Here is a 26,879-nt window from a genome sequence, read left to right on the forward strand (position 1 = left end):
CCCGTTTGTTTTGATTATTTTAGACCTGGACACCGAAATTCTTTTCAGTTCTTTAAGATGAATTATTTCTTTTCATGAAATTATTTCCATATTAAGATTGAAAAAAATGGAAGAATCTCAAACTGATTTGCTTAAATTCATTATTCAATATAATGACGAATCAGTACCGCAAATTATGGATGGTTCATCACAATTATCCATTGGAAAATTCATTGAACAATTGAAACAATTGATTAATCTTCTGTTACATTTTCGATACATGTCGATATATATGAAAAAACGTTTAGATTCAACTATCGATAATAAGTCGATGAAACTATCTAATCATCTTGTGAAATCATTGATTAACGAAATTAGTGATGATATACAATTGTGTTCGGAACAATTCGTTCAGCTTATTGATTCTTCACCCCTTTTTGATTTTGTTCGAAAACGAGAACATTTTTATTTAGAAAATATGGATTCGTATTATTCATTCAAATGCGATGATCATCAAAGCGGCAATAAACTAACAATTTTCAATCAAGATCAAGATCAAAATATTCCGGTGGTCGATGTTCTGATTTCAAATGATATTGGTATTAATCAGGAATCCGATTCTTCTAATACTATGAATGATGATTCAGTATCAATAATAGGTGACGAATCGCAGCAACCAAATAATTTATTGTATGCGAGTTTTTTGGATGGTTTTTTGCCTACGGCTGATAATCAACATTCGCAACAACATCAAAAGTCATTTGATGCAATCAGCGATCCATATTCTGCTGAAACGCAACAGCAGTCGACCAAGGATCTTTCACAGACACAAGCAGCTAAACGTCCTATTGAAGATAGTGATAAACTTCAATCAAAACGTGCGCGATCATTAGCCATAGAACATGAAGATGATCAATCGACCGGATCGATTGTACCAACCACCGATTTGTTACTCGTAGAATTTCATTGTCAATTCGAAGGATGTCGATATAGATCAAAGTCATTATCCCAAGTTAAAGACCATGAACACCGTCGTCATGTTCAACAAGTTCAGCCATGTCAATATGAAGGATGTAAGGCTGTGTTCAATGGAAAAGAAGAACTTGATTCACATATGTCGAATGAACATTTGAATTTGAAACTTCAATGTGAAATTGATGGTTGTGAACAATTGTTTCCAAATGTTTCGCGATTGCGGCAACATATTAAAGAAGAACATCGAACGTCAACAATTTGTAGCAATCCAGTTGGTAAAACAGATAATTTTACCTGCCGTAATTGTGGCAAAGATTTCGCAAGACGCAAATATCTTCATAAACATATTAAACGGATGCATGATGAAGCAGCAAAAGCATCGAAGGAAAAATCCACATCAAAAAGTAAAAAGCCAAAATCTGTTAAAAAGGATCCTCCCAATTCATCAACCTCTATCATGAATGACGATAATGATGATGATACTATTGAAATTGGTGAGAATAATTGTGCCGGTGAAAAGCAAGAAGTTTTAGCTAATTCAAAGAAAAAATCAACACCAATCTTTGAATGTTTAAACCAATCTTGTAATGAAACATTTAAAGAAAAGTAAGTATAAACATTCATAAGAAAATAAAATTGATCATATCTCATTGAAATTTATTACAGATCAAAATTAAATCAACATGTTCGAGAAAAACATAGGACCGAATATTTAACATGCAAATTTTGCGATAAAGTTTGTCCTACACGAAATAACCTCACCAATCACATATGGATTATGCATGAAGAAGGTGAATACCGATGCCCATTTGATGATTGTGATTTTATATCGAAATTTCGTAAAAATTTACTGAATCATAAAAAACTACGTCATCAACGGCATCGTAAATGTCCTATTTGTGGTGAATTGGTAATTGCTACACGTTTTCACCGCCATACAAGTAGCTTACATAAAATTAAAAATTATATTTGTTCTTGGCCTGATTGTGGTAAAGCATTTGCTGATAATTCAGCCTTAAAGAATCATGTACGAATACATTTGAATTTTAAACGTTTCAAATGTAAATGGCCTGAATGTGGTTATGCATCTGAACAACGTTTTACCGTTATTACACACATTCGTGTATGTCATTTCAAATTGCCTCGAACAAAAAAGAAACAAATGGAATTGAACATAGTACAGGATGAACAAACACAGAATCCATATGATTACCTTGAATCATGCCGTGAAGATATTTGCATCTAAAATTGAAATTGTTTTCATTTATTTAATTATTTTTTTCCGAATTATGCAAAAATAAAAAATTGATCTTTTTTTCTGTTGTAATTTGAATTTTAAATCTGAAAATTTCACTTTCAATCTATAGATATATTGTTCAAAAGACCACCATGTGTGTGCACAATGTTCAATGTTTGCTTGTTCTTTTGTCTTCGATCCTATTGTTCCGGTTTTATTTTCTGATTGTCCTTCACATAGGTGTATGTATGTATTCGGTTCAATTGAAATAAAACACAATGGTATCAATATAATGATCGATCAGGCATAAAAATGATCCATTACCAAAATGTATATAATCCACGACAAATTATCAGGCATGGTTATTTGTGGTCTATTAAACCATGGTAAATCGTATTTGTCATATTTCTTTTTTTTTGTTTGATCCAAAATCGTATCGATGCTCGTTTTTTTTCCTATGCTATTTGAATTATGGCTTTATTCATTTTTTTCATTTATAAATAAAATGAACGTTTCTTTTCAATTGTTGTCGGTGGAAATTGAAAACCAGCTCAACCATGATTGAGAAGATTAAAGATTATTGAATATATTAGAACATGGACTTACCAATGATTTTTTTCTCATGTTTTTCTCATTCGATGATCAGATTGATCATTTCCAATTCGAACTTAATCCCAGACCTATGATTTCAACATCCATGGAAATTAAATTTTCTAATACGCGTAACGTGTTTTAAAATGAATAATTTATTTTATTCATAATTTTTTTTATATCAAAAAAAAACACATTCAATCACAATAATAAGCAAACACAAAAAAAAATTTCAGTTTTATTCGAAACGGACATGCTCTAATCATTCGTTATGATATCAATAGATGACCCTCCTAGCCGTTGTTGCTGTTTACGCCATTTTGCTCGACGATTTTTGAACCAAACTTCGATTCGTTCTTCACGTAAATCAACACGAGCAGCCAATTGTTCACGTATAAGAACATCCGGATAATGTGTCTTAAGAAATGCTGCTTCCAACAATTCTAGCTGTTCTTCGGTAAATATTGTACGATGTCTACGTTTCCGCTTATAATAACCATTACGACAATGAAAATATGAATTTGGTAGTAGTGATTTTAATGATTCGGATGTATGTGTATGATGATTGATTTGTTGATGATCAATTGAATCAGACATAAATGATTTATCTTTCAATATGTTGTTTGAATACAATTCTTTTCTTCTATGTTCATCATCAGATGTACATGGTTGATTTTGGCTAAGTTTTGATGCAACTAAACCTCCACCATTGTGACCTTTAATAATATAAAAAAGATGAGGTAAGATTATATCATCTTAAGCAACAAAAAAAATTAATAACCAAATCAAAAACATACTTAACACATCGAAAATAATTCGTTGATTTGTCGATTCAAAGGTATTACCAGTTGGAAAAGTCGATGTTGTTGGTATCCTCAACGAAGCATATGAGTTGTTATTTGATGACATGGCCATCCAATTTGCCATCAACCAAATCGGATATGATGATGATGATGATGATGATGATGATGATAATGTGGAGAAATGATTATTATGCTGCGTTTGTTTTTCATCATTTTGTAAAATATTATCAATCGTAAATGATTTCGAACGTTTCATTTCGACTTTCGGCTCTGCTGTTGTTGTTGTAGTTTTTGCGGAATTTGATTTCGAATCTGAAGTATTTGATGAAGTTGTCATGTTTAATGTTTTTAGTCAACTAATAAAAACACTTGAATCCTTTTTGATCGACTGCCAAATGGCTACTAAACTTTCGCAAACACAATAAACTAAATAATAATGATTGCTGGCCAATAATCGATCAATCAGTAGGTTCTTGTCAGTCATTGTACCCCACACAAATACACACCACAAACAACCATCTCCTCCTCTAAAAACCGCAATTCTCTTTTTTTGTAATAATGACTCAATTATCCACAGATAACCAAACATAAAGACCCGATGAAAATGAGATATTTAAACAACAATGGAAAAAAATATAGAAAATAGGCTAGATTTATATATACAACATTGACCTATTGAGATTAGAGGGTATTATTAGATTGGTTGTTGTTTTGATCGGGTCCCTTTTCTTTTATTTGTTTTTTTTTTTTTTTGTTAGAGACCACCAACCACCAACCATATGATCGGAACCACACCGAATGAACGTTTCAGGATCAACAATGATAAATATATCATGAGAGATGAGAGATAATCTTTTTTTTTTTTTTGTTTTGAATTCAATTTCATAGAATGTGGTCGATATTTTTTCTAAATAATGCATTAAAAAAATGAATTCAAATTTGACAGACAATTTTTTTTTGATATTGATATGACCAGATTGTTGTTGTTGTCGTCGTCGATATCTTGTTAATCTTGTCATTGTAATATTTTTTTCCTTCAAAAAAAGAAAAGAAAAGAAAAGAATTGATTGTATCATGAGACCACAGCCACCATCATCATCGAATCGTGTTTGGGATTGAAATGAGAATCATGCAAATTAGACACATACCTCTTCTCTATTAAGGGCTTGTTGTTTGGTGGATTAAGACTTAATAATAACATAATTAAGTTTTAAATCAGTTTGTATGTATGTGTGTGTGTGTGGGTATCTGCTTCATATGATCGAAAAAGTAATGGTGCAGGTGATCTACAAAGCTATGTTTGCGGCTATCATCAATTGATCATATTTAAGCGATCCATAAGGTAATTTGGTTATGTGTATAGACAACAACAACAACAACAACAACAAAAAAAAACCGCGTGAATAGTCATCAAGACCACACACACACGCACACAGGCCGAAGACACATATATGTAAGAAAATGATTGAAATCTTTTCAGACTAGACATTAAAATGGTCAGAAAAAAAAATTATGTCTACAAAAATATGAAAAATTGCTTGGAAACAAAATAAAAAATGAATCGATTATAATTATTAATGATAAATAATAATCGATTAGTTTCATGACTTTTTGGAAAAACAAACAAAAAATAGGTAGTTATTATTATTACTAATCATCATTTGAATTTTTAAGCCATAATTATTTTATTCGTGTATAAACAAACAGATAAATTTATTTTTTTTTTTAAGAACACAAGAATCATTGCAACAAATATTACTTATATACTTTAAAATCATTTTTAACCAATTTGATAAAATTTTTGAATCCATCGTGAAGTTGTTATTTCGTTTCGAAGATGATGATAAATCAAAATAGACAAAATAATCGTCGTTTCCTTTTTTTCTTTTGCTGTTGCTGTTTTCGTGATTTAATCAATGAAATTTGTGTCGTTGATGAATTTATAATGGTAGATTGTTGTTTGATTATTGGATGAAAATGATTAGAATGATAATGATGATGATGGCTGGATTTTGATTTAACCAATGATGCAAGTGCTGAAAATCGATGTCGTCGATGGTTTTGTTTGGCACCATTATGTTGTTCAACATTATCAATGTTAATTCCATTATGTGTATGATCCAATGGACATCTATGAATCTAAAATGAGTATCTCTGTTATTAACAAACTAATGTATTTGACATACCGAATAAATTTTTTACTTTCTATCGTCAATGCGATCGGATCGGTTTGTACCGATCGATCTTCGATTAGTGGAGAATGAGTTATCAAAGCCATAGGCTGTGGTTTCGAATAATCGGTTGATTCGCTTTGTTTATCCATTTCATCGTCATCATTATCACTATCAATCAGTTGTTGTCGTTGTTCAAGCTCAGCTCGAAGTTTTTCGTTTTCACTTTCTAAACGAACGATTTCTGATTTCATCTGGTCCATTTGTTGACCCAAATCATCAATTATAACATCAGCCATTGTTTCAACTTTTGAAGATGATGAACGTTGTTGTTTGGAATCAAATGATGATCGAGGTAATTGATTGAGATTCAAAATTGAATATGAACACCTGTTATAGACACTCAATTTATCGTTGGCGCAATTATTTATCTGTGAATTGCTGGACAATGGATTATTAGATCGAAATTGAACAGCATTATTCTGTCGTAATGGCTGTGGTGGTGTACCCATCACTTCTATGTATGACGGACAATGACTAGTCAAAGTTGTTGATGATTGATTGAGGTTTCTATTCAGATCATGGTTACGATGATTATATTGTTCATCTAAAAGACGTCGTAATTCTTGATTTTCATCACTTAGATCAGTGATTGAAATCTTGAATTTGTAAAAAGAAATAATTAAACTAAAGAAAAACTAATGTTTTTTGAACTTACCAAATATTCACTAATCTTGGTCTGCATTGATTCAATATCACACAATAATTTGGTGGTCATTTCACGATTTTCACCATTTAACATGATCTGCTCTCGAAGAACAGTATTTTGTTCGCCAAGCTCATCAACAATCGTTTGCAAACGTTGTAATTCTGATTCTTTTCCAACTAAATTTCGACAAAGAATTTTATTCTGTATTACAAGTTCTCTACATTCACCATTGGAATGTTCCAAATCTTGCCGTAAACGTTCATATTCATTCAAATCAATCGAATTATTTAATGTTTTTTTCAAATCCCATAATTGTTCAGCTTGTTGTTGTAATAGTTGATTCAGTGTAGATTTTTCGGTCATAACCGATTCAAAACGAAATTCAAGATCATTATATTCACAACGAAGTTTTTCATATTGCTTTTTTATTCGAACATTTTCATCAGATAATTCAATCCAATCGTTTAGCACTGTTTCATCATCAAGATGATGACTAGAATCGATGTGAAATAAAGATTTATTATTCGATACAATTCCATTGTTTGCTGATGTCGATGATGTTGATGATGATGATGATGATGATAATACTATTTCGTTTGAATGTTTCGGTGAATTTAGGCTATTATTATTGATTTCTTGTTGATCTTCAATCATTTTGTCATTTGATTTTTTTTTCTTTTTTGTTGACCAATTTTAATTCAAATTGCAAACCAACAAAAAAAAATAATAACCGGTTACAATTCACTTGACATGTATAAATTTGGCACTTTGAATCAATGAATGTTAACCGGAAAAGAATTTAGAAATGGTGATGATGATGACGATGATGATGATCACAAATGATTTTTGAATTTTTCGATGGATATGTTTAGTGGATAAATTTTTTTGCAGCTAAATATTTTTTTTTTGTGAAAAGTCTGATGAATTACGTTTCGTAGTCTTTTCTTTTTCGTTCAGTTAATTTCCTTCACCAAAAAACATATCCGATGAGATTTAGCCGAATAGAAACGTGGGTGTGAGGGAAAAATGAAATGAGGAAAAATGAATTAAGAAAAAAATAAACGGTAATTTTAGCAAAATGACGATGATCAATCAATGACGAAAATGAAACTTGTAATTGTTTTTGTTGTTTTGTTTTTTGCTTTTTATATGTTTGTGTCATCAATAATTATTATTTGGTGACAATGTTCATCATCATCATCATCATGTCTTGTCATACTAATGTCGTATAAGCAAAGCATATTATTTTTTTTAAATACTGTATATATTGAATCTTTTAAATCACTCACATTCAATCTCAATTTTTTCTACAAATAAAATATAACATAATAATTTAAAAAACACAAAAAAAATCAAGCCATCAAAAGCTATTCAAATGAAAATAAATGGCAGCAAGAAAAGCAATAACGACAGATTCATAAATATTATTATCATTTGAAAGTTATTTTGATGATTCTTATTTTTTTTTGCTTTATGTTTATTTGTTTCTTCCTCTCAATCTTTCGATTTTTTTTTCTTGTTTTTGACGAATCAAAATGATGAAAGAAATTGTTGTTCATAAGCTTGTATAGAAAAAAAAATCTAAATTCCTTACCAGAATAAATTGAAAAAGAAAATGAAAGGAATAATATGATAAGTCGCACAAAATCGTATGAATCGATTAATCTTGAACATACAATTGTCATACATCATTGTCATCGATCCAAGCAATGACAATGTTGATGATTGCTGTTGAATTGATTTGTTTGTTGTAGATTTTTTGAATTAACCGAACCAAAAAAAAGAAGAATTCTATAACCAATGGATTATATTATTATAAACATCTTAATAACAGGATGAAATCAACAACAACAACAGCAACAAAACGTCAAACAACCATTATCTTTGATAGTGACGAATGAACTAAACAGTGGCAAGAGAAAAAAACTTGGCGAACGATGAAACATCCGAAATATCGAAATGAAAGCAAAGCTATCAATGAAAAAGAAACTGAGAGAAAAAAAATGAAAATGAATTGATGCCATCAACATTTGTTGGTCGAATAACCGTAAAAAAAGAGACGATTTTGGCAAAAAAGAAAAAAAAATATTGGCTCGAGGTTGTCATATTCATATAACTGTGAGATGGATCATTGGACATTCAATGGAAAATTCAATTTGACAGTTCATCTTGAAATTTAACGTTGTTAAAATTGAAAATTTTCAAAAATAATTCATTATGAAGTTCCCCCTTTCTTTCTTCACGATGTTCAATTCTGTAAATGATAAATTTTTCGACTGTTACAAAGTGTGGTGGTTGTGTTTTTTTTTCTTCTCTATTTTTGAATTCGTTCGTTGGCTTGACGCGACAAGGAACTGACATATTGGATGACGAATTGTCGAAAAATTCGTCTTTTTAGCTTTTCTCTTATTGCAAATTTTTAGTTCAAATCATAAACTGAATCTACTGATTCACTGGTGGTTAACAATGATAATTTGAAATTTTAAAAATTTCAATGAATGAAATTTACTCATTTTATGTTTAATTCTATATTCTTCACTTTAGATTATACCGTAACATGACAAACAAACAAACAGAAATGATGCAACATTGTGATGATTGTTGATATTTGTTCATTTTTTTTGATGACAAAAGCAATTTTTTGCCAATTCTTTTATCAATTGTAAGAAACATATATGTATAGTCATCATATTATACTTACCTCGCTCAAATCTCGGTTATAAGATTTTTGTTTTTTCTTTTGAAATAAGGAAGGAAGAAAAAAAAATGAGAACAACCAAAATTAAACAAAACACATTTTTAACCTGGAAAAAAAATTTTAACCAAAAAATTTGTTGTTCATATAGAAAAATCAGGAGGATAAAGCATATAAAATTGGAAGTGTGTGTAATACGTTTGTTTATACAACAACAACAAAAAGTTTTAAGTCAATCCTAAATTGATGATCAGTTTCAAGAAGATGTGAAAAGGGCCAAAAATGTCGACATACAAATCGCGGCTATACATAAAGCTACAGTGAATGAATTTTGACAATCAAATATTTACTAACTAACACTTTGTTGATGGAATTTGACAGCGGACAGGAAAAAAACAAGTGAAAAAAATATGTATAAAGAAAAATAATGTCATCATCAATTTGCTAATATGAACAACAAGAAGTTAACAAACACAACCAAACCCATTGATGAACAACAGCAACAAAAAAACAGATGAACCATTTGATGACAGCCAAAAGAAAAAAATTTGAACTAGAAAAATAAAAATCACACTTTTTAACAGTTAAATTTTGATGATGGCATACTTTTTTTTAAAAGAACAAATTGGTATTAATGAAGCAGAATTCTTAACAACAACAACAACAACAACAACAACAAATACAAAAAAAGTAACTTGAGAAAATTTCTATTCAAAATACCAATCGGAGCACCTAATGGTAATGTTTTTTTTTTTGGTTTTCACGTTGATTTTTTTTTATAAATTAAAATTTAATCATATTATCAAGGCGTAATATCCGATGGCTATTTGGTTTGTTCGTCTCCTAAAAAAATCTAAAACTATAGACCGATTTCAATAGAGATAAATTGATTGAAATAAAAAGATTCAATTTGATTTTCAAAAAAAATCGATGAATAAAATACTTTGGAATAAGAGTACTCTAAATGCTAATTTCATTCACTTATCATCCTTTAATTTTCAATTTGTAAGTGGATTGTCACACAAGATATCTTTCATTTTCAAAAAAAAAGAAAAAAAATCTTTTAATCATCATCTAATTATTCAAATATTAATTCAGGGAAAAAAACGGCTTTCTGAACAGTAGCCATTGATTTTACTACTGTGAATGATATATATCGAATCATCATTGGATTTTCCTGACAAAAAAATCAGCCACCAAAAAAACGAAGAAAAAAAGATTAGTGGAAAAAAAAGTATGAAATAGGAAAAACAACAGCCAACAATATTATAGATGATCATTCATAAAGATTTGGTTGAATCATTTGTCATTCATGTATATATTTAAGGCTTAGAAAAACCAACTGCTGCTATGGATATAAAACAAAAAATGATCCTTTTGATGTGACTAAATTTAGACTACATTGAAAAAAATGAACCAAATGTTGACTGTTTGGATGTTCAAATTCGAATGATGATGATGATGACAAACGCGTTGATTTTACATTGTTGATTGCATCATGATAAATGAATGAATGAAAAATAAAATATTTTTCAATTTTTTTAGGATTTTAAGAAATTAAAAAAATTCATTTTATCAAAACTGACCCGATACGATTGAAAAGATAGATAGATAGAAAGAAAGATAAAAATATTATCATCGTATTACGGTTATACGGATGAATAATATATGGCTCACTTTCAATGATCATAAATCATCATATATGGCATCATATGATGGTGGTCACCTGGCCAAATCAAATCATATAATCATTTATAACTCTTTTTCTTTTTTGCTAAATTAATTTTTCTCTTATTGTATCCACTTTGAATGATATAAAATATCATCGAGGTTTGTTTTTGTTTCTTTTCTGTTGTGGTGACAAAACGAAAGATATGAAAAAGATATCATCATTGATAATAATCAACAAATATCATCAAAATATTCAAATATGATGGAAAAGATCAAGCAAAAAAAACAGAAAAGATGTTTATCAACGTCTTTAAATTCATTTTCAAAAAAAAAAAAAAAAAAATTCAATTTTAAAATTTATTAGCCACAAACAAAAATTGAGAAGAAAAAAAATGATCACATAACTCTAATCACGAACAAAAAAAATGAGATGAAATAAATTATTTTGAAAAAAACTACTACCTTACTTTTACAATTTAGAAAAAAAAGTCTAATCTTAAATGGGCCCTTATCGATGATATGACCGATCTGAACAAACAAACAAACAAGATATATAATAAAAAAATCATCAAATGGTATTATCATCATTCACATTTGAAGTATTAAATTTTTGTTTGTTTGTTTGTTTGTACATTATTTTTATTTATGATAATTGATGCTAAATGTAAATATTAATTCAATCAAAATGATGCGTTTGTTTTTTTTTGGCCGTTTGCAAATGCAAATGTTCCCTTTTATCAGAGAATGAAATTTAAATTTTATTTTTTTTTAAACATACGATAAAGATGCTTAAAATGATCATCATCTGTTATATGTTGAATAATAGAAAAGAGATGAAAAGTAAAAGTTATCAAAAATTGCTTCTGGAATTATCAAATTTCAACCAAATTTTATTGATGATCCGATTTTTGAATATTGATTTTTAAAAACAAAATTATGATAATCAGATACAATTTCATTGTTGTTTTTGTGAATGATATGAATATTTTTGTTTTTCAATTCAAAATTTATTTACTTACTTACTTGGTTCCGGTTAAAATATTTGCTATTTTTATTTATATTGTTGATCACGATTTATTAAATGATGATGATTTTTTTTATTTGAAATTTTGTTTCAAAATTTTTCAAATTAAAGTAAAAAAATAAATCGATGAAACCTTCATTTGTAATAGTGATGATTGTCAATTAATCAGAAAATGTTTTTATTTTATTTTTTTTTGTTTCGAACAAATTTGATTTGACAACGACAACGACAATGATAAAAAGTAATGAAAACCGGAGATGACAAATGAATGAAATGTCATTGACTGTCAATTATGGTTCATTGCCAACACAATATACGAACAAGAGACACATCAGAAAACAAAAAAAAATCTTTATTATTGTCGTTCGTTCGTTGTACGAATGAATGTATTTTCAATTGAACACAACAAGGATCGAAAAGAAATATTATTTGTTTATTCGTTTTGTTCGTTGATTTTTTTCCATGTCTATATTTATAAGACTTGAAAAGATTCAAAATTGATGATGATGATGTTGGAAAAATTCACTAAATTAATGATGATTTAAATCTTTGTTTGCATGTTTCTGCTTTGTTTGACAACAGCCAAAAAAAAATTGTCATTCAAATCAATTTATTAAACGAATGAATTCAATTAATATTATTGATTATCGTTTGAAGATGGATCAATCATTTTTTTTTGATTTGCACCTGATTTGAAGAAGAAAAAATTTGCACCAGGAAAAATTGCCGATGGGTGAGGATTCAAAATAGATGATGATGATGATGATGAAAATGATATTTTCAGCAAGTAACAAAGTATATTTGAGAAAAAATAAAACATTTTTTTTTTTTGAATATAAATGATTGGAAAAATATTGTCGATAATAACTTTGGTTGTCAAAGTAAAAAAAAACAAATTTCAATTTTGAATCAATCTATTTTATTTGAAATTGATTGAAATTCGTTCCAAGTATGAATGCAAAATGCAAAACCGAATGATGAAATAAAACAAGTGTTACAGGTGGTCTAAACACACACACACACACACGAATGATTGAATAAAGAAATGATGATGATGATGAGAGTAATTTTATTTTTGTTTATTATTTTATTTTATTTTTGTTTCCTGAAATGGACTCATCATTCAAATTGAATGAAAGATAATTGCAATGCAGGAACAATATTTTTATTTTAAACATCATACAAAACAAATGAATCGATAACGATGAACAACTGAACAGGTAATAATAAGACCAAGTCAATATTATCAACAACATTAAACAATCATAATCATTATTATCAATATATCAAGAAAACAAGTTTGATTCTTAATAGTATTTGTCAATCATAATCTTATTGTATTATTAGACAACAACAAAAAAAAAATTCATTTACAAACATAGTCAATAAATTTTTTTTTAATAATAAGTAAATAATCACCATTTTTTTCCTCATGACAACATGTTTATCACATATCATTCTTGTTTGTATTGAAAATTCAATGTCATATCGATGTCGTAAGGAGGATTGTATTATTTGAATCTTTTTTCTTCTCTTTTTCCCTCTCTCTCCCAATGTGATTTACAGTTAAGAAATTACAACGGAACAACAAAAAAGAAGAAAATTTAGACAACATGACCATAATATGACAAACAATTTTTTTTCTCTATTTCATATTGCCGGGTGTTGTACAAATAAGTGTCATGTATCCATCATACAACAAATAAATTTATCAATTTTCATTCATCATCGGTATTATCAACAAAAAAGAAAAGAAAAACATGTTTACTCCTTGTTTGGCCTAAATTTAATGCTTAACCTTGTAAATTTTTGCCATCATTTTTTTGATGATTATATGTATTTAATACCGTTATTAATGAATAGAATTCAAAAATATTAGTTAATTTGTCAGATTTGTTCATTTGAATTCATTCATTTATTTTAAAAGATCAATTACATTATCATCACATTGAATACCAATCAACAATTTGACTTTGATCTGATTTATAACATTAGTTTATTTTTTTTTTTTTTTTTGTAAATCAATACACAATTATTGTGTATTTGTTTGTACTTTTTTTTACATATTTAATAACAATTTGATTGTATCGAAGGATGTTTGATATAAATATTGGTATGAAATTTTACTGTAACAATGTTTTTTTTCTGGTTTATGTTTGTTCATTTTCATTATTCTTGTTATTTGAATTTTTTCCATTGACAACATTTGTTATCGATTTATAATTGAATGACACAAACAAACAAACACACCAAATAATAATATGGGTTTGGTCAGTTTAGAATCGGTTAATAAATAAAGAAACATTTATCTAACAACAATATTCAATTGTTTATTTACCCGGTTTATTTCAAACAAACAAAAAAAAATTTATTTATAAATATTTTACTTTGATTGTTTTGGTTTGTTATGTGGTTCTTTTGTTTGTTCAACAAAAAAAAACCAAAAATATTCAATGATAATTTATCATTTTCAATGATTAATTATTCTCTGACATTTTTTTCACAGAAGGAAATGGAAACTGAAACATTTTTGTTTTATTTTCGTTTTATTATTGTTTGTATGCCCAGTATAGGCCTTTTTTGAAATACGAGCAAATAAGAAAAAAAGACAATCAATCGATCAATTGATCTTTATTATTATCTTAATTTTAAAAGTTTCTGGGATAAGCTAATATTTTTTTTCTCAATGAATATTCAAATTGTTTTTGTTAGATTTATTTCAAGCCGTGTTTGATGATGATGATGATGATGATTATCATCATTATTATAAAACAACCATGATCCTATTTGAATGTAATGATAAAAGAATCCTTGAGTCTATATTTTCCATTGTATACTTGATAACACCTCTGCATCATTCATATATCGAGATAATTTTTATTGGTTTAAATAAACAATTATTTCAAGTTTTTTTGCTGGAGTTTTTTTTTGGTTTTTTTCCAATATTTTTTTTACGTGACAAAGTTGGCCAAACATATCGGATTTTGTTGTTATCGTTGTTGATTCATTTTATTTGTTGATCCACAATGAACAAACGATATTGTTGTTGTGTCTGTCTCTACACTCTCAAATCTATCTTAACAACAATAATCAAAAAAACAAAAATTTATCAATCAAAATTGATTAAATCAAGTTTATTAACTTGAACAAAAAAATATTACGAAAACTTGCTGTTGTCGTTATGTCATGATTGATAATGTCAACTTTTTGTTGTTGTTGTTGTTGTTGGGTATCCAAAAATATATCTAAAGATATTTGTTTGATGATTTTGTTAACATAATAATAATAATAATAAAAATTTCTCATTCATTTAGTGAATGGAACAGATAAAAACCATTATAACGATTGTATGAAAATTATTATTGTCTGTTTTTTTTCATCATTTCATTCGATGATGATGTTAATGATGATGATAATAATGATGATATTGGCCAAGGTCAATTTAATAACATAATACAATCAATTGTCGATAATTAAATCAAAGAAATGTATTCTGTACAACTATGATTGTACCTAAAAGTGCAACATACAATATATTTTTTAAAAAAAGTACTTGTTCCTTTCCATTAGAATAATCATCATAATTGATAGATTACACGCAAATGTTGTATATCTTCAACAACAACAAGAAATGGTATGAGAGCATTTTGTGGAAAACACTCGAAACTATTGGAAACAGATTTTTTTTGGCTATAAAAGCTCTGCGTTGATTAGAATAAGTTGTCACTTTTAAAGACAACTCATCAATCAATCATCGAAGAATTTTACGAAAAAAAAATCCAACAAAAATGTCGAAACCAATTTTTTACTATCATCCATTCAGCGGTCCATGCCGAACTGTTTCAACAGTTGCTAAAATTCTCAATGTTGAAATGGAAATGAAAAAATTGGATCTTCTCACCAAAGAACATCTTAATCCAGAATTTCTTAAAGTTAATCCTTTTCATAAGGTTCCAACATTTGTCGACTCCGATGGTTTTGTCGTTGATGAATCACGTGTAATTGCCATGTATCTTGTTGAAAGTCGAAAACCTGATTCTTTCCTTTATCCGAAAAATGATCTTAAAAAACGTATCCAAATTGATCGTTGGCTTCATTATGATATTAACTTATCAACGACTATTTCTGCTCCAATGGTAAGCAATTTTTTTTTCAAACAGTGACCATTAATCGAATATATTTTTTCACGTTAACAGTTTTGTGTATTCCGAGGTCATCAAGTTCAGGATTATCAAGTGGAACAAGGAAAAGAAACCCTTAAAACATTGGATGGTGTAATGCAAAGTTTTGAAGGAAAATTCTTGACTGGTGCTGATCAATTTACATTAGCCGATATTGCTATGTATTTTAGCCTCAATACAATGGAAGTTTATCCCAAATATTTCAAATTTGATGATTATCCCAACTTAAAATCCTGGTATCATCGAGTTGCAGAAGCATTAAAACAATACGATACAGAAGGAACAATTCCTAAAGCAATCGAAACGATGAAACAATTTATTCAACAACGAGCTGCCGAAGCAGAAAAGCATTAAAAAACTGTTGTTGAAATAGAATGAATAAAAGAATACAGTTGAATAAATAAAAGACCTTGATGCAATTTATTCGATTGCTGTGTAATGTCATAATAATTATAATGATTGGAACGTTTTCATATATGGTTATCATGTTTCCATGATAACTGTTGATGATGTTGGTTTCGAATCATAAATTTTTTCATATATGAGGCGTGTTCGAATCAACTTTCGGGTTGTGTGCACACCATTCTCCAACACATTCAAGTGTTCATTTGAATCGTGACGTCACTTTTTTCTCCATATTTATTTTTCTCTGTGCTATTTTTGTCAAAATGAATGTTTATTTCTCGAATTGCTTTGATCCAGGTTTGAACAAATTTACAAGATAATTAACAAGATTTTATTCATATTATTCACATCAGTAATTGTTGGTCAAAAGCAAAATGGCAAAACCAGTGTTATACTATATGCCAGTTAGTTCACCATGTCGTACAGTTATTGCCATTGCTCGAATGCTCGATATAGATATGGAAATGAAAGTGATGAATTTGTTCGAGAAAGAACATTTATCACCAGAATTTGTTCAAATCAATCCATTCCATAGGATTCCAACATTTGTCGATGTTGATGGTTTTGTTATGGATGAATCACGAGCTATCTGTATGTATTTGATACAAAGCCGCCAACCGGATTCCTCGTTATATCCACACGATGATCTTAAAATTCGCTCACAAATTGATCGTTGGATTCAATTTGATATTGGCTTTTATCCAACCATTTCAATGCCAGTTGTAAGTTGATTCAATAATCAATGCTATAAAAACAATCTATTTATTCTGTTTTGAAACAGTATTCGGCACTGTTTGATCGACCGTTAGATCAATCACAATTGGATCGAGCGAAAGAAACACTGAAAATTTTGAATGATGTAATGGCTGGATTTTATGGCCGATTTATTACCGGTTCCGAACAGATTACTTTGGCTGATGTAACCATGTATTTTACTTTTAACATGATGGAAATCGCATCTGATTATTATGATTTTGATGATTATCCTCATCTTAAAACATGGTATCAAAGAGTAATGGAATCATTAAAACCATATGATTCGGATGGTATGTTTGTCGAAGCAATCGAAACTATGAAACAATATGTACGACAAAAGAAAGCAACTGGTACCAGCAATTGATTGATATGTTAAGACAAAATTTCAAGCAAGTTTTAGCAATTTAATCGTCACAAAAAAGAATGAAATTCATTTTTAAAAGACAAAATTGAAACTTGCTTTTTTCCCATTTATCAGCTTTCCAAAATAAAAAATCTCTTAAAATTTGGATTTCATACTAATATTATCTTTGCCTTTAATAACAAAATCATTCTGTACAGAAAGCTTTTGCGATTCGTTAATTGGACCTTTATTAGAATATGCTCCATATATTCGTTGTGGATATGTTCCATCCGATAGTTTGTTGTAAACAGGATATAATGCTGATGCAGTAGATGTTGATGCAGTAGATGCTGATACAGGAGATACTGATGCAGGAGATGTTGATGCAGATGCTGATGCACTGGATGCAGAGGAAGATGTTGGAGAAGGATTTGGCGGATTTGCACTAGTTCCAGCAGTACCAGGTACATTCGTTGGTGGTTGGTGTCCATAGAATCGATTTCGTCCAAATACACATCTTTCGATTCGTTCCATATAATGATATTGAGCACGACGGTATCCCCAAGCATAGCCCCATCCCCAATCATCTAATGGTCCTTGTTTCCAATCTTCTTTTGTAAATCGAGTACCATTTCTAAATCTGTTCTTTTTGAGACGGACACCAACCACTCTAGTGCGAGGAGCATTTGGTTGTTGTGATACATTTGGATTAGCTGCAGAATTAGGATTAGCTGCAGAATTAGGATTCATTGATTGGCTCATTTTTTCAATCTATAATCAATCAAATTCTATTTAGTATTCACAAATTTCACCAAAAATACAAAATCAAAATCAATAATAGCCATTCGTTTCTTAATGTTCTCTCTAAATAAATTTTAACGTCCATTGTTCCATGTTAGAATTTTATGCTAATTTTATCTAATTGATGAATGCATTGTTAAGTTTTTTTTAATGATTCAAAAATTTGCAATGTGCTGCCATCTTGTTCAGTGCTTATACTGTTTATAATGAGATTTATCAAACATAATTCAGCTCACTAAAGTGATAATTTATCAGTCGGCTAATAGAAATTCACAAAAATGGATAGCGAACTTATCCGTAATGGGCGTCTGACATTTTTGATCGATTCGACATGGCGTGAAGATGTTTCTAATCTACCACAAGAAGATATATTTGTTCCAAACATTCATCTACCTGATCCTGAACCTGATAATGGTACTTCGAATGAAACATTAAAAGAATTAGATCTTAAATGGACCGATTTGGCTCTCACTTCGATCGCTACTGATGCAACATTAAACTGATATATTTAATCAATGAATAATTTTGTTTATTAAATATTATTTCTTTGAATTTTTTGCCATTTATCGACACGATGTTGACTAATTTGTGCTTTGATATTAGCATTGACCGTAGCGATTGGTTCACATAAACGTAATGACCGTTCTAATTCTATTAACATGTAGGCATCTGGTTTGTATGAAACTAATGTAGAAACATGACCGACAAATGATGACCCGAGACGTCCTGTTCTGCCAGATCTATGAATATAATCGGCAACATAATGGGGACAATCAAAATTGATGACATGTTTCACTCGACATGTATCTAGGCCTCGTGATCCAAGATCGGTAGCAACAAGTATATCATATTCGCCTTGTTGAAACAATTGAAAAGCCTGACAACGTTCTTCTTCTTCCATCGTACTCGTTAATCGAACACAAGGAAATTCATTTTCGTTAAGAAATGAAAATAGCCAATCAGCAGCTCTGGCTCGATTGACAAACACAATGACGGGTGATTTTCGCGCTCGACTTTCGAATAATAATTCGAACAATTTGATTTCTTTCTTATATCGATTAACTCTGTAAAAGCAATGTTTGATGTTTGGATGTAATGTATGAAGATTTTTGGTCGATATTTGATCAATATCAGCTTGCATGTCGACCAATGTTCCAATAGTTGAATCTAATGTCATAGGCATCGTTGCGCTAGCACATATTAATTGCGTACCATTAAGGACATGCGATTCATTAGATTCATTGTTACATTCCTCTTTGTCATCATCACAGTTCTGACCATGATTGATCTGAAAATATTAAGGATTAAATTCTGAAATATCTATCATTTCAATTATTACATTTAACTTTTCCAGTAAATCCATCGTTTCATACGTAAAAGAATCATCCAATAACGTATCAGCCTCATCAATAACAATATGGTTCAAATTTCGAAGTGAATAAACACCATTATTCAAATGTGATTCAATTATGCCAATAGTTGTTACGACTAAATCGATACCTGTTTGATGCAGATGTTTTGGTAATCCGCCAATCATCGTTGCCACACCAACATCGGTATTTGCACATAATTGTTTGGCAACAACTCCAACTTGTTCAGTTAATTCTCTTGATGGTAATACAATCAATCCCAAAGGACATTTACGACTACGATTCGAATTAACAACTTTAGTTTGTTGAATAAGTTGAATTAATGGAGTAAGATAGGTCATAGTTTTTCCGCTGCCAGTTTCAGCAGAAAACACAACATTTCTGTAACGAAGTATTAATGGTATGACTGCTGATTGTATCAATGAAGGACTAATAGAACGACCGCCATTTATAAGGTCATAAATGGATTGAGTGATATTTTGTCCTAGTCCTAAAGATTCGAATGATTTTGGATCGTTACCAGTCATCACTGAAGGATTCGTATCAAAATTATGAATAGTCATACATTGTCCTTTTGTTAAATAATATCAAAATTTAGATCAATCGATAGATTTGATAAATTTTTCTTACCATTTGAAGTTTCTTTGAGAAAAAATTTCGATATCAACGGAACATTATTGGGATCATATCGGCGACCATAATAATGAAAAAACTTTTTATCTCCTGTCCAGCTAATAATTTTTTTATTAAAATGTTCAGGATTCAATGGATTAGCTGCTTTTTGACGTCGTTTTTTATTTGTTTCTTTTACTTTACGATGTTCATGATAAATTGTATTGCCCAAATTATTTTCCATATATTTTGGAATTCTAATGATCGGAATATCTTCATGATTTGAGCAAAAAAATTGTAGCTGTTGACCAAATGCTAAACCTTTTTTTCGGTCAATAACTGAGCGTTCTAAACACCAAAATCGATTAAACATAATTGAATTACGAATATAATTAATATCTGTAATTTTACGAATTCGTAAAATTTTTAAATCACATGTATGGAGCAATTCATAGATGTAATGATTGAAATTTCACCTGATGACAAAATTGTAACAAACAAAAATAATTTTTTAAAGTATAAATTCTTCTGATGGATCATTATCGAAATGATGGTGATCGTTATAAATCAAGATCAAAAAGAGATCGGCCATCATCGTCATCGTCACCAGATGATCGTAAAAAATTAAGTCTACGGGAATTGAAAGAAAAAGCTCGTCGTGAAAGACATCACGACCGTGATCGAAATCCAGGTAGAAATCGTAACCAAAGTAACAATCAGCAATCCGTTCTTCCAAAACTCGATGAAAAAAGTCGAAATCCAAGTCGAAGCCGAAGTCCTCATCATCAACGATATCGACAATCATTCGAATCGAATACCAGAAAGGAACGTGAACATAACAATTTATCTCGACTAAATCGCCATCGTCATCATGATGATGACAACGAAAGCAAATTCAGCAGACAAAAAAACAACAGCCAAACCGAAGAAAGTGAAAAACCTGAAGAAAAAATCCCTGAAATTCGACCAAATTTTGAATTGACAGGTGCATTAGCTCGCGACACAAATACTTTTAACGGTATTGTCATCAAATATAATCAACCGCCAGAAGCTAAAAAACCAACAAAACATTGGCGTCTTTATCCATTTAAAGGTTCTGAAGCATTGGATCATATTAATATACATAATCAAAGTGCCTATCTATTTGGCCGCGAACGACGTATAGCCGACATTCCAATTGACCATCCATCTTGTTCGAAACAACATGCTGTTATACAATTTCGTTCTATACCTATCGAACGATCGGATGGTACCACGGGAAAAGTAACTCGACCTTATATAATCGATCTCGATTCAGCCAATGGAACATTTGTTAATTATAAAAAGCTTGAACCAAGTCGTTATGTGGAATTATTCGAAAAAGATGTGATTAAATTCGGATTTAGTAGTCGAGAATATGTCCTATTACATTCACAATCACAAGCAGATGATGATCATGATGATGATCATGATGACAATAATTGATTTAAAAATATAATTCGATCTTTAATCAATGTAATTTATTTCAAAAATTCATCCAAATAAATATTCATTATCCATTTTTAAATTAATTGATATTGTTTTAGTTTCCATATATTCTTTCATTGCTTCTTCGCCAAATTCTCGGCCAAATCCCGACATACGAAAACCACCGAACGGTGTTTGCGGTCGAACAACGAAAAAACAATTAACCCAACAAGTACCGGCACGTACTTCACGAGCAAATCGTAAGGCACGATTAATATTCGGAGTTAACACTCCTGCACCTAAACCAAATTTATTTTGATTAGCTCGTTCGATGATTTCATCCAATGTCTTAAATTTCATAATACATTGAACAGGACCAAATATCTCTTCACAACCAATTTGCATTTGTTCATTCACATCGGCAAATACGGTCGGTTGAATAAAATAACGTACACTGGAATTATGACCAGTGGGCAATGATTTTACAGTGCCCGGTTTACCACCTATCATTAATCGTGCTCCCTGATCGATACCACTTTGAAACATTCTGATTATTTTATCAATTGATTGTTGATCAACTTGTGGTCCATGTTCAGTATTTATGTCCAATGGATTACCTACTATTCGATCACGGGCAAATCGAACACATGCCTCGACAAATTGATCATAGATTTTTTCTTGAACATAGGTTCGACTGCCACAACAGCAAACTTGTCCATTCGATACGAATATAGCATTCGTTGCCAATCGTGCAGCTTTTTCAATATCAGGTACATCATCGAATACAACTAAAGGATTTTTTCCTCCTAATTCAAGTGTTACACGTTTCAGATTAGTACGAGCTGAAGCAGCCATTATCGATTGACCAACTTCTGTCGACCCAGTAAATGTTATCTTATCAATGTCCATATGTTCGGCAAGAGGAGAGCCGACACCATGACCATCACCAGTAAGAACATTAAATATACCAGGTGGAAATCCATCGATTAATGTGGTTAAATGTGCAATGAACAATGCTGATAATGATGTTTGTTCGGCCGGTTTAACAATGACAGTATTACCGGCAGCCAACGATGGAGCTACCGTTTTGGCCAGCATCAATGTTGGACTATTCCATGGAATAATGATGGCACAAACACCCAATGGCATACGAACGGTCATTGTCATAAGATCATCACCACAAGCAGTCGGTAAAGTTTCACCTTTAATTTTATCAGCAATACCAGCATAGAAACGAAATATTTCTGCCGATGCATAAGATGTATGTAACATTTCTCGAATCGGTATACCATTCTCTAATGAATCTAATGCCTTTAATTGAATAATGTTTAATAAATTTATTGTTGATTAAAAAATTGAAAAATTAAATTTTTCCTAAACATACCGCCAAATGTTGATGATTTTGTTCAATCAAATCTGCTAATCGATATAGATATTTTCCTCTTTCGGGTGATGGAACAGATTTCCAATGATTGAATGCACGACGTGCTACCATTACAGTACGATCAACATCTTCTTTTGATGCTTGTTGTAAACGTGCAATTATACTATCAGTGTATGGACAAATTGATTCGAATGTTTGTCCATTGCTAGAATTACAAAATTGTCCATCAATAAATAATTGAGTGAATTTTATATCCGGCAAATGAATCGTTGAAACCATTTTAAATGTGATTATTTTTTTGAAAAATTGACGTCCTTTTATAGCAATTTCAATTTCTTTTATCGATTTAGAAAGAACAAAATTGATTTTATCTACTTGTGTTTTTGTTTATAAAAGCAAAATATTAAATATCAGCTTTTTTTTTGTTTCATTCGATTTGTTATTCAACCGATACGAACAAGTTGCCAGTTTATGGTTATCTAATCGAATCAAATGGCAATATTATTGTGAACATTTTTTTACGGTTTAAAATAGGCCAGGATGATGATGTCCTAGTAACAAGTTTATTTTCATATTTATTTTATCGATTCGATTTTAAACAACAAAAAAAATGTTTCAAAGATATTTCGGCTTATGGAAAAATGAAAATCAGAAAAAAATATTAATGTTATAGAAATAATTTTAGCTACACGAGGGCAGCATAGTCAACATTTCCGTTATCAATATGTTTATTTATTGATTTTTTTTCTTATGGAAAAAAACTAAGATGATAATTTAGAAGTTATCATCATTCAAATGGATCGTCGGGATTGCGATTTCGATGATGTTTTTGAGGTAAACGATCTTGACACCATTGTTTGAATTTTGAATATAAATCTTGTGGTGCATCTACTTGAGGAATATCGGAATAATTTTGTGTTAAATAGATTCCTGTATAAATGCCAAAAGAAAATATTAATAATCCACGAAACATTCTTTCTTTGTTCTTTTTTTTTCACCAAAAACAACAACAACAACTAATCTGGATCGGTTTATAATCACAAATTGCTTTTCGACAATATTTAATATTATTTTTTCAATTCATTCTTGATTAATTTAATTAAAATTCAAGACTTATATCACCCGAAGGGTTATATAGGATTTTTTCTTCGTTTCGAATTTCATCATTAATTTCTTATGAGGGCAATATTCTTCTTTCACCTTTCGTTTTGTTCTTCGTTCAAATTAATTTCAATTTTTTGTTGTTGTTGTTGTCGTCGTAGTTAGTTTCTCGACAAAATCATGATCATTTTTTCGTTAACTTCGTTGTCAGTGTTTGTCTTTGAATGTTGATGATGAATAATTATAAATGAAAAAAAGCATCGACTTTGGTTAGAAAGAAGGTTGTTTATTTATTTTGTCGTTGTTTTTTCTTTTTTCTTTTTTTTTGTTGATCGATGTCAACCAACCGACAAAAAAAAGTAATCATCAAAAAAAGAATAAGAATCGAGGCGAAAAAAAAATATTCACATCGACAAATTTCATCCATAAAATGCTTTAAATAGAATGCCTTAAATAGAATAGAATCTGGCTTTGCTATCGTTTCTATTTATTTAAGATGATGATGATGAAATTATCTCAAAAAACATTAAAGAGCTGATTTTTGTTTTTCCCTGAAAACAACAACAACAACAACAACGAATATTGAATTTAATGCAAATTTTTTTTCAAACCACTAAAATCAAATTAAAGAATGAAAAAAATAGGCAATAAAAATACTGGCAGTTTGTCAAAAGAAACAAAAAAAGCTATTTCATCTCAAAGCTATTTTATAAATTTTAAATTTATCTTCTTTAAAAATATTGAATAAACGTATCATATTGTTCATTCAATCATATGGATTTAATCAGTCATATCAAAAAAATCGAATTTGAATTTGTTGTTTTTTTTTCACACACAAAAAAAATTCATGCAAATGAATCGAATCGTGTTGTTCTAAAGACTTGTTCTAATGAACCATATAACAAAAGACATAATGATAGAATAAAAGATAACGGTGTAAAAATTCTAATTTGATTTTCGAATAAACTAATCGTATTATACCGAAAGAACGAGAGAACAGAAACAAACAAAAAAATTTAAAGCAGATTTGAAATGCTAATTTGGTTCAATCATCATTTATGAACAAACAAACGAACGAACAAAATAAAAGAAAATTAGAATTTTTTTTCTTTTTATTTGTCATTCGAATAAGAGATGTCCAAGAAAAAAAATTCTATTATATTTTCATTTCAGGGAATTGTGTTTTCATGGAAAGAAAACATTTGCAAACACACACACACACAAAAGACTTTTTAATCATCGCATATATGGTTGTTATCTGGTTGTAACAAACAAACAAACAAAAACAAATTGTTGTTATTGAAAAGAATATTTGTAAAAAAAACAACAACAACAATTCCAATATAACAAACAAAATAATAATCATCATAATCATTGAGGAATCGAATGTTTTGAAAAACACACTCGACACACACACACACTTGTATAAATAGCCATCGAATGTTTGGAATAATCTGATAGAATCAATTTTTTCAATATTTTTTTTCAATTGAAATTCTGCATGAATAATGTTGATGTGTTAAGTGGACAACAACAACAAAATTCTTTCATGATTATTGTTTTTGTTAAGAAAAAGTTTTTATTTTATTTTATTTGAATATTGTAAGATTAAAATGTAATTGGTAATAAATAAAAAAAATCGACAACAAAAACTATCAATTATGAATTCAAATGGATAGATATTTAAATGATTAATATAAGATTCAGAAGAATTTCTAAAAAAAGAATCAAAACGAAATTGAAATTGTGTGAAAAACCAAAATTCTTACCAGAAAAAATTTTGATTTTTTTTATATGGGAAAAAACTCAATTCTTTTTTTTCGCTGAGAAATCTGAAAATAAAAAAATAACCAACGTGTGAACAAAATATACGGGTGTGAAGGTAAATTAATTCGGGTCGTTTTCACATGAATGAAATCTCATCGAAATCTTTCTTTTTTCTTGAAAAATAACATATGCACTTGTGAAACATGAAATTCTTGTCTGCAATCAGCAAAAAAAAATGAAAAAAAGTTGTCTTTTTTCACACAAAAAACAAAAACAAAGAATTTTATTCCAATTTTTTTTCGTATCCCGGGAATCATTTAATTACCTTATTGGTCTAATTTTTTTTCACTATTATTGGTCATCATTATTTTGTTATGTTATGAGAATTTTGAATTTTTTTTTTTGCTGAAACACTTTGTTTCAAATATTTTTAATGTTTCGATACTGTGGATACTGAAAATAGTAATGAAATAAACGAAATGTATTCTGTTTTTTTTCTGCTGGGAAATTATTACCGGACAAATGAAATGATTATATGTATGAACAGTGATTATATTTTATTATATAAATAGTTGTTTTTTTTCGGTAAAAGTAAAAATCGACTTGGTAATGGTTGTTGGTGGGTGATAATGGCATAATGATGATGATTGTGTGGTGGTGGTTGTTGGTGATAATCTAACATTTCGATGATGATAATGATGATTCAATCTTTTTTTGTTCACTCTCTCTCTACTTTTTGTCATCATTCAATTCATTACATTACATTTTACGGTCGTTTAAAAAGTTGAGTTGACCGACTAATCAAGATATTTTATTCTGAGAGAGAGAATAAAAAACCAGGACAAACAACCAAAAAAA

At 29.5% G+C, this 26,879-nt stretch overlaps 9 protein-coding genes and 1 long non-coding RNA gene across 10 annotated transcripts; 5 read left to right on the top strand and 5 right to left on the bottom strand.

Annotated features, from left to right (window-relative positions):
• The first annotated feature begins 4 nt into the window (after positions 1 to 4).
• LOC113793397 (uncharacterized) lies at positions 5 to 2,281 on the top strand. The gene is made up of 2 exons (XM_027343429.2): positions 5 to 1,560; positions 1,621 to 2,281. Exons 1-2 carry the CDS (start codon positions 107 to 109, stop codon positions 2,198 to 2,200), a joined length of 2,034 nt encoding a protein of 677 aa, XP_027199230.2. The 5' UTR covers positions 5 to 106; the 3' UTR covers positions 2,201 to 2,281.
• Positions 2,282 to 2,992: 711 nt separating this feature from the next.
• LOC113793400 (uncharacterized) lies at positions 2,993 to 5,101 on the bottom strand. The gene is made up of 3 exons (XM_075825170.1): positions 4,734 to 5,101; positions 3,580 to 4,619; positions 2,993 to 3,498 (listed from the first exon to the last, which is right to left on the bottom strand). Exons 2-3 carry the CDS (start codon positions 3,920 to 3,922, stop codon positions 3,041 to 3,043), a joined length of 801 nt encoding a protein of 266 aa, XP_075681285.1. The 5' UTR covers positions 3,923 to 4,619; positions 4,734 to 5,101; the 3' UTR covers positions 2,993 to 3,040.
• Positions 5,102 to 5,245: 144 nt separating this feature from the next.
• LOC113793209 (uncharacterized) lies at positions 5,246 to 7,601 on the bottom strand. Its single transcript, XM_027343200.2, has 3 exons — positions 6,475 to 7,601; positions 5,772 to 6,415; positions 5,246 to 5,716 (listed from the first exon to the last, which is right to left on the bottom strand). The coding sequence occupies exons 1-3, from the start codon at positions 7,117 to 7,119 to the stop codon at positions 5,434 to 5,436; spliced, it is 1,572 nt and encodes a 523-aa protein (XP_027199001.2). The 5' UTR covers positions 7,120 to 7,601; the 3' UTR covers positions 5,246 to 5,433.
• Positions 7,602 to 8,073: 472 nt separating this feature from the next.
• On the top strand, positions 8,074 to 11,017 carry LOC142646213 (uncharacterized). The gene is made up of 3 exons (XR_012847187.1): positions 8,074 to 9,898; positions 9,968 to 10,165; positions 10,259 to 11,017. It is a non-coding gene; the product is annotated as an uncharacterized LOC142646213 (long non-coding RNA).
• A 4,534-nt stretch (positions 11,018 to 15,551) lies between these two features.
• On the top strand, positions 15,552 to 17,708 carry LOC113793419 (uncharacterized). Its single transcript, XM_075821990.1, has 4 exons — positions 15,552 to 15,991; positions 16,052 to 16,387; positions 16,801 to 17,163; positions 17,223 to 17,708. Exons 1-4 carry the CDS (start codon positions 15,644 to 15,646, stop codon positions 17,559 to 17,561), a joined length of 1,386 nt encoding a protein of 461 aa, XP_075678105.1. The 5' UTR covers positions 15,552 to 15,643; the 3' UTR covers positions 17,562 to 17,708.
• On the bottom strand, positions 17,581 to 18,391 carry LOC113793423 (uncharacterized). Its single transcript, XM_027343458.2, has one exon. The coding sequence runs from the start codon at positions 18,300 to 18,302 to the stop codon at positions 17,697 to 17,699; it is 606 nt and encodes a 201-aa protein (XP_027199259.2). The 5' UTR covers positions 18,303 to 18,391; the 3' UTR covers positions 17,581 to 17,696.
• Positions 18,392 to 18,619: 228 nt separating this feature from the next.
• LOC142645128 (anaphase-promoting complex subunit 13) lies at positions 18,620 to 18,893 on the top strand. Its single transcript, XM_075820551.1, has one exon. The coding sequence runs from the start codon at positions 18,620 to 18,622 to the stop codon at positions 18,842 to 18,844; it is 225 nt and encodes a 74-aa protein (XP_075676666.1). The 3' UTR covers positions 18,845 to 18,893.
• Positions 18,849 to 20,696, bottom strand: Dbp21E2 (putative ATP-dependent RNA helicase Dbp21E2). The gene is made up of 3 exons (XM_027343447.2): positions 20,342 to 20,696; positions 19,681 to 20,282; positions 18,849 to 19,629 (listed from the first exon to the last, which is right to left on the bottom strand). Exons 1-3 carry the CDS (start codon positions 20,694 to 20,696, stop codon positions 18,874 to 18,876), a joined length of 1,713 nt encoding a protein of 570 aa, XP_027199248.1. The 3' UTR covers positions 18,849 to 18,873.
• Positions 20,697 to 20,854: 158 nt separating this feature from the next.
• LOC113793417 (smad nuclear-interacting protein 1-like) lies at positions 20,855 to 21,873 on the top strand. The gene has a single exon (XM_027343449.2). It carries the CDS (start codon positions 20,855 to 20,857, stop codon positions 21,785 to 21,787), a length of 933 nt encoding a protein of 310 aa, XP_027199250.2. The 3' UTR covers positions 21,788 to 21,873.
• LOC113793411 (uncharacterized) lies at positions 21,788 to 23,465 on the bottom strand. Its single transcript, XM_027343444.2, has 2 exons — positions 23,154 to 23,465; positions 21,788 to 23,080 (listed from the first exon to the last, which is right to left on the bottom strand). The coding sequence occupies exons 1-2, from the start codon at positions 23,430 to 23,432 to the stop codon at positions 21,836 to 21,838; spliced, it is 1,524 nt and encodes a 507-aa protein (XP_027199245.1). The 5' UTR covers positions 23,433 to 23,465; the 3' UTR covers positions 21,788 to 21,835.
• Positions 23,466 to 26,879: the final 3,414 nt, after the last annotated feature.

The sequence above is a fragment of the Dermatophagoides pteronyssinus genome, unplaced genomic scaffold (assembly GCF_027571235.1).
Source record: "Dermatophagoides pteronyssinus isolate colony J.1.1.1.1 unplaced genomic scaffold, Derpt_VIB-CSIC_2022.12 sq0001, whole genome shotgun sequence".
Classification (NCBI taxonomy): Eukaryota; Metazoa; Arthropoda; class Arachnida; order Sarcoptiformes; family Pyroglyphidae; genus Dermatophagoides; species Dermatophagoides pteronyssinus.

Coding starts and splice junctions, on each gene's coding strand:
- LOC113793397 (XM_027343429.2), top strand. CDS start 107: ATGGAAGAATCTCAAACTGATTTGCTTAAATTCATTATTCAATATAAT. Junction 1,561..1,620: donor AATGAAACATTTAAAGAAAA/GTAAGTATAAAC, acceptor AATTTATTACAG/ATCAAAATTAAATCAACATG.
- LOC113793400 (XM_075825170.1), bottom strand. CDS start 3,922: ATGACAACTTCATCAAATACTTCAGATTCGAAATCAAATTCCGCAAAA. Junction 3,499..3,579: donor AATTATTTTCGATGTGTTAA/GTATGTTTTTGA, acceptor ATATTATTAAAG/GTCACAATGGTGGAGGTTTA.
- LOC113793209 (XM_027343200.2), bottom strand. CDS start 7,119: ATGATTGAAGATCAACAAGAAATCAATAATAATAGCCTAAATTCACCG. Junction 6,416..6,474: donor CCAAGATTAGTGAATATTTG/GTAAGTTCAAAA, acceptor TACAAATTCAAG/ATTTCAATCACTGATCTAAG. Junction 5,717..5,771: donor GAAAGTAAAAAATTTATTCG/GTATGTCAAATA, acceptor TTAGATTCATAG/ATGTCCATTGGATCATACAC.
- LOC113793419 (XM_075821990.1), top strand. CDS start 15,644: ATGTCGAAACCAATTTTTTACTATCATCCATTCAGCGGTCCATGCCGA. Junction 15,992..16,051: donor CGACTATTTCTGCTCCAATG/GTAAGCAATTTT, acceptor TCACGTTAACAG/TTTTGTGTATTCCGAGGTCA. Junction 16,388..16,800: donor CTGCCGAAGCAGAAAAGCAT/TAAAAAACTGTT, acceptor CATCAGTAATTG/TTGGTCAAAAGCAAAATGGC.
- LOC113793423 (XM_027343458.2), bottom strand. CDS start 18,302: ATGAGCCAATCAATGAATCCTAATTCTGCAGCTAATCCTAATTCTGCA.
- LOC142645128 (XM_075820551.1), top strand. CDS start 18,620: ATGGATAGCGAACTTATCCGTAATGGGCGTCTGACATTTTTGATCGAT.
- Dbp21E2 (XM_027343447.2), bottom strand. CDS start 20,696: ATGTTTAATCGATTTTGGTGTTTAGAACGCTCAGTTATTGACCGAAAA. Junction 20,283..20,341: donor TCTCAAAGAAACTTCAAATG/GTAAGAAAAATT, acceptor ATTTAACAAAAG/GACAATGTATGACTATTCAT. Junction 19,630..19,680: donor ATTTACTGGAAAAGTTAAAT/GTAATAATTGAA, acceptor TAATATTTTCAG/ATCAATCATGGTCAGAACTG.
- LOC113793417 (XM_027343449.2), top strand. CDS start 20,855: ATGGATCATTATCGAAATGATGGTGATCGTTATAAATCAAGATCAAAA.
- LOC113793411 (XM_027343444.2), bottom strand. CDS start 23,432: ATGGTTTCAACGATTCATTTGCCGGATATAAAATTCACTCAATTATTT. Junction 23,081..23,153: donor AAAATCATCAACATTTGGCG/GTATGTTTAGGA, acceptor ATTCAATTAAAG/GCATTAGATTCATTAGAGAA.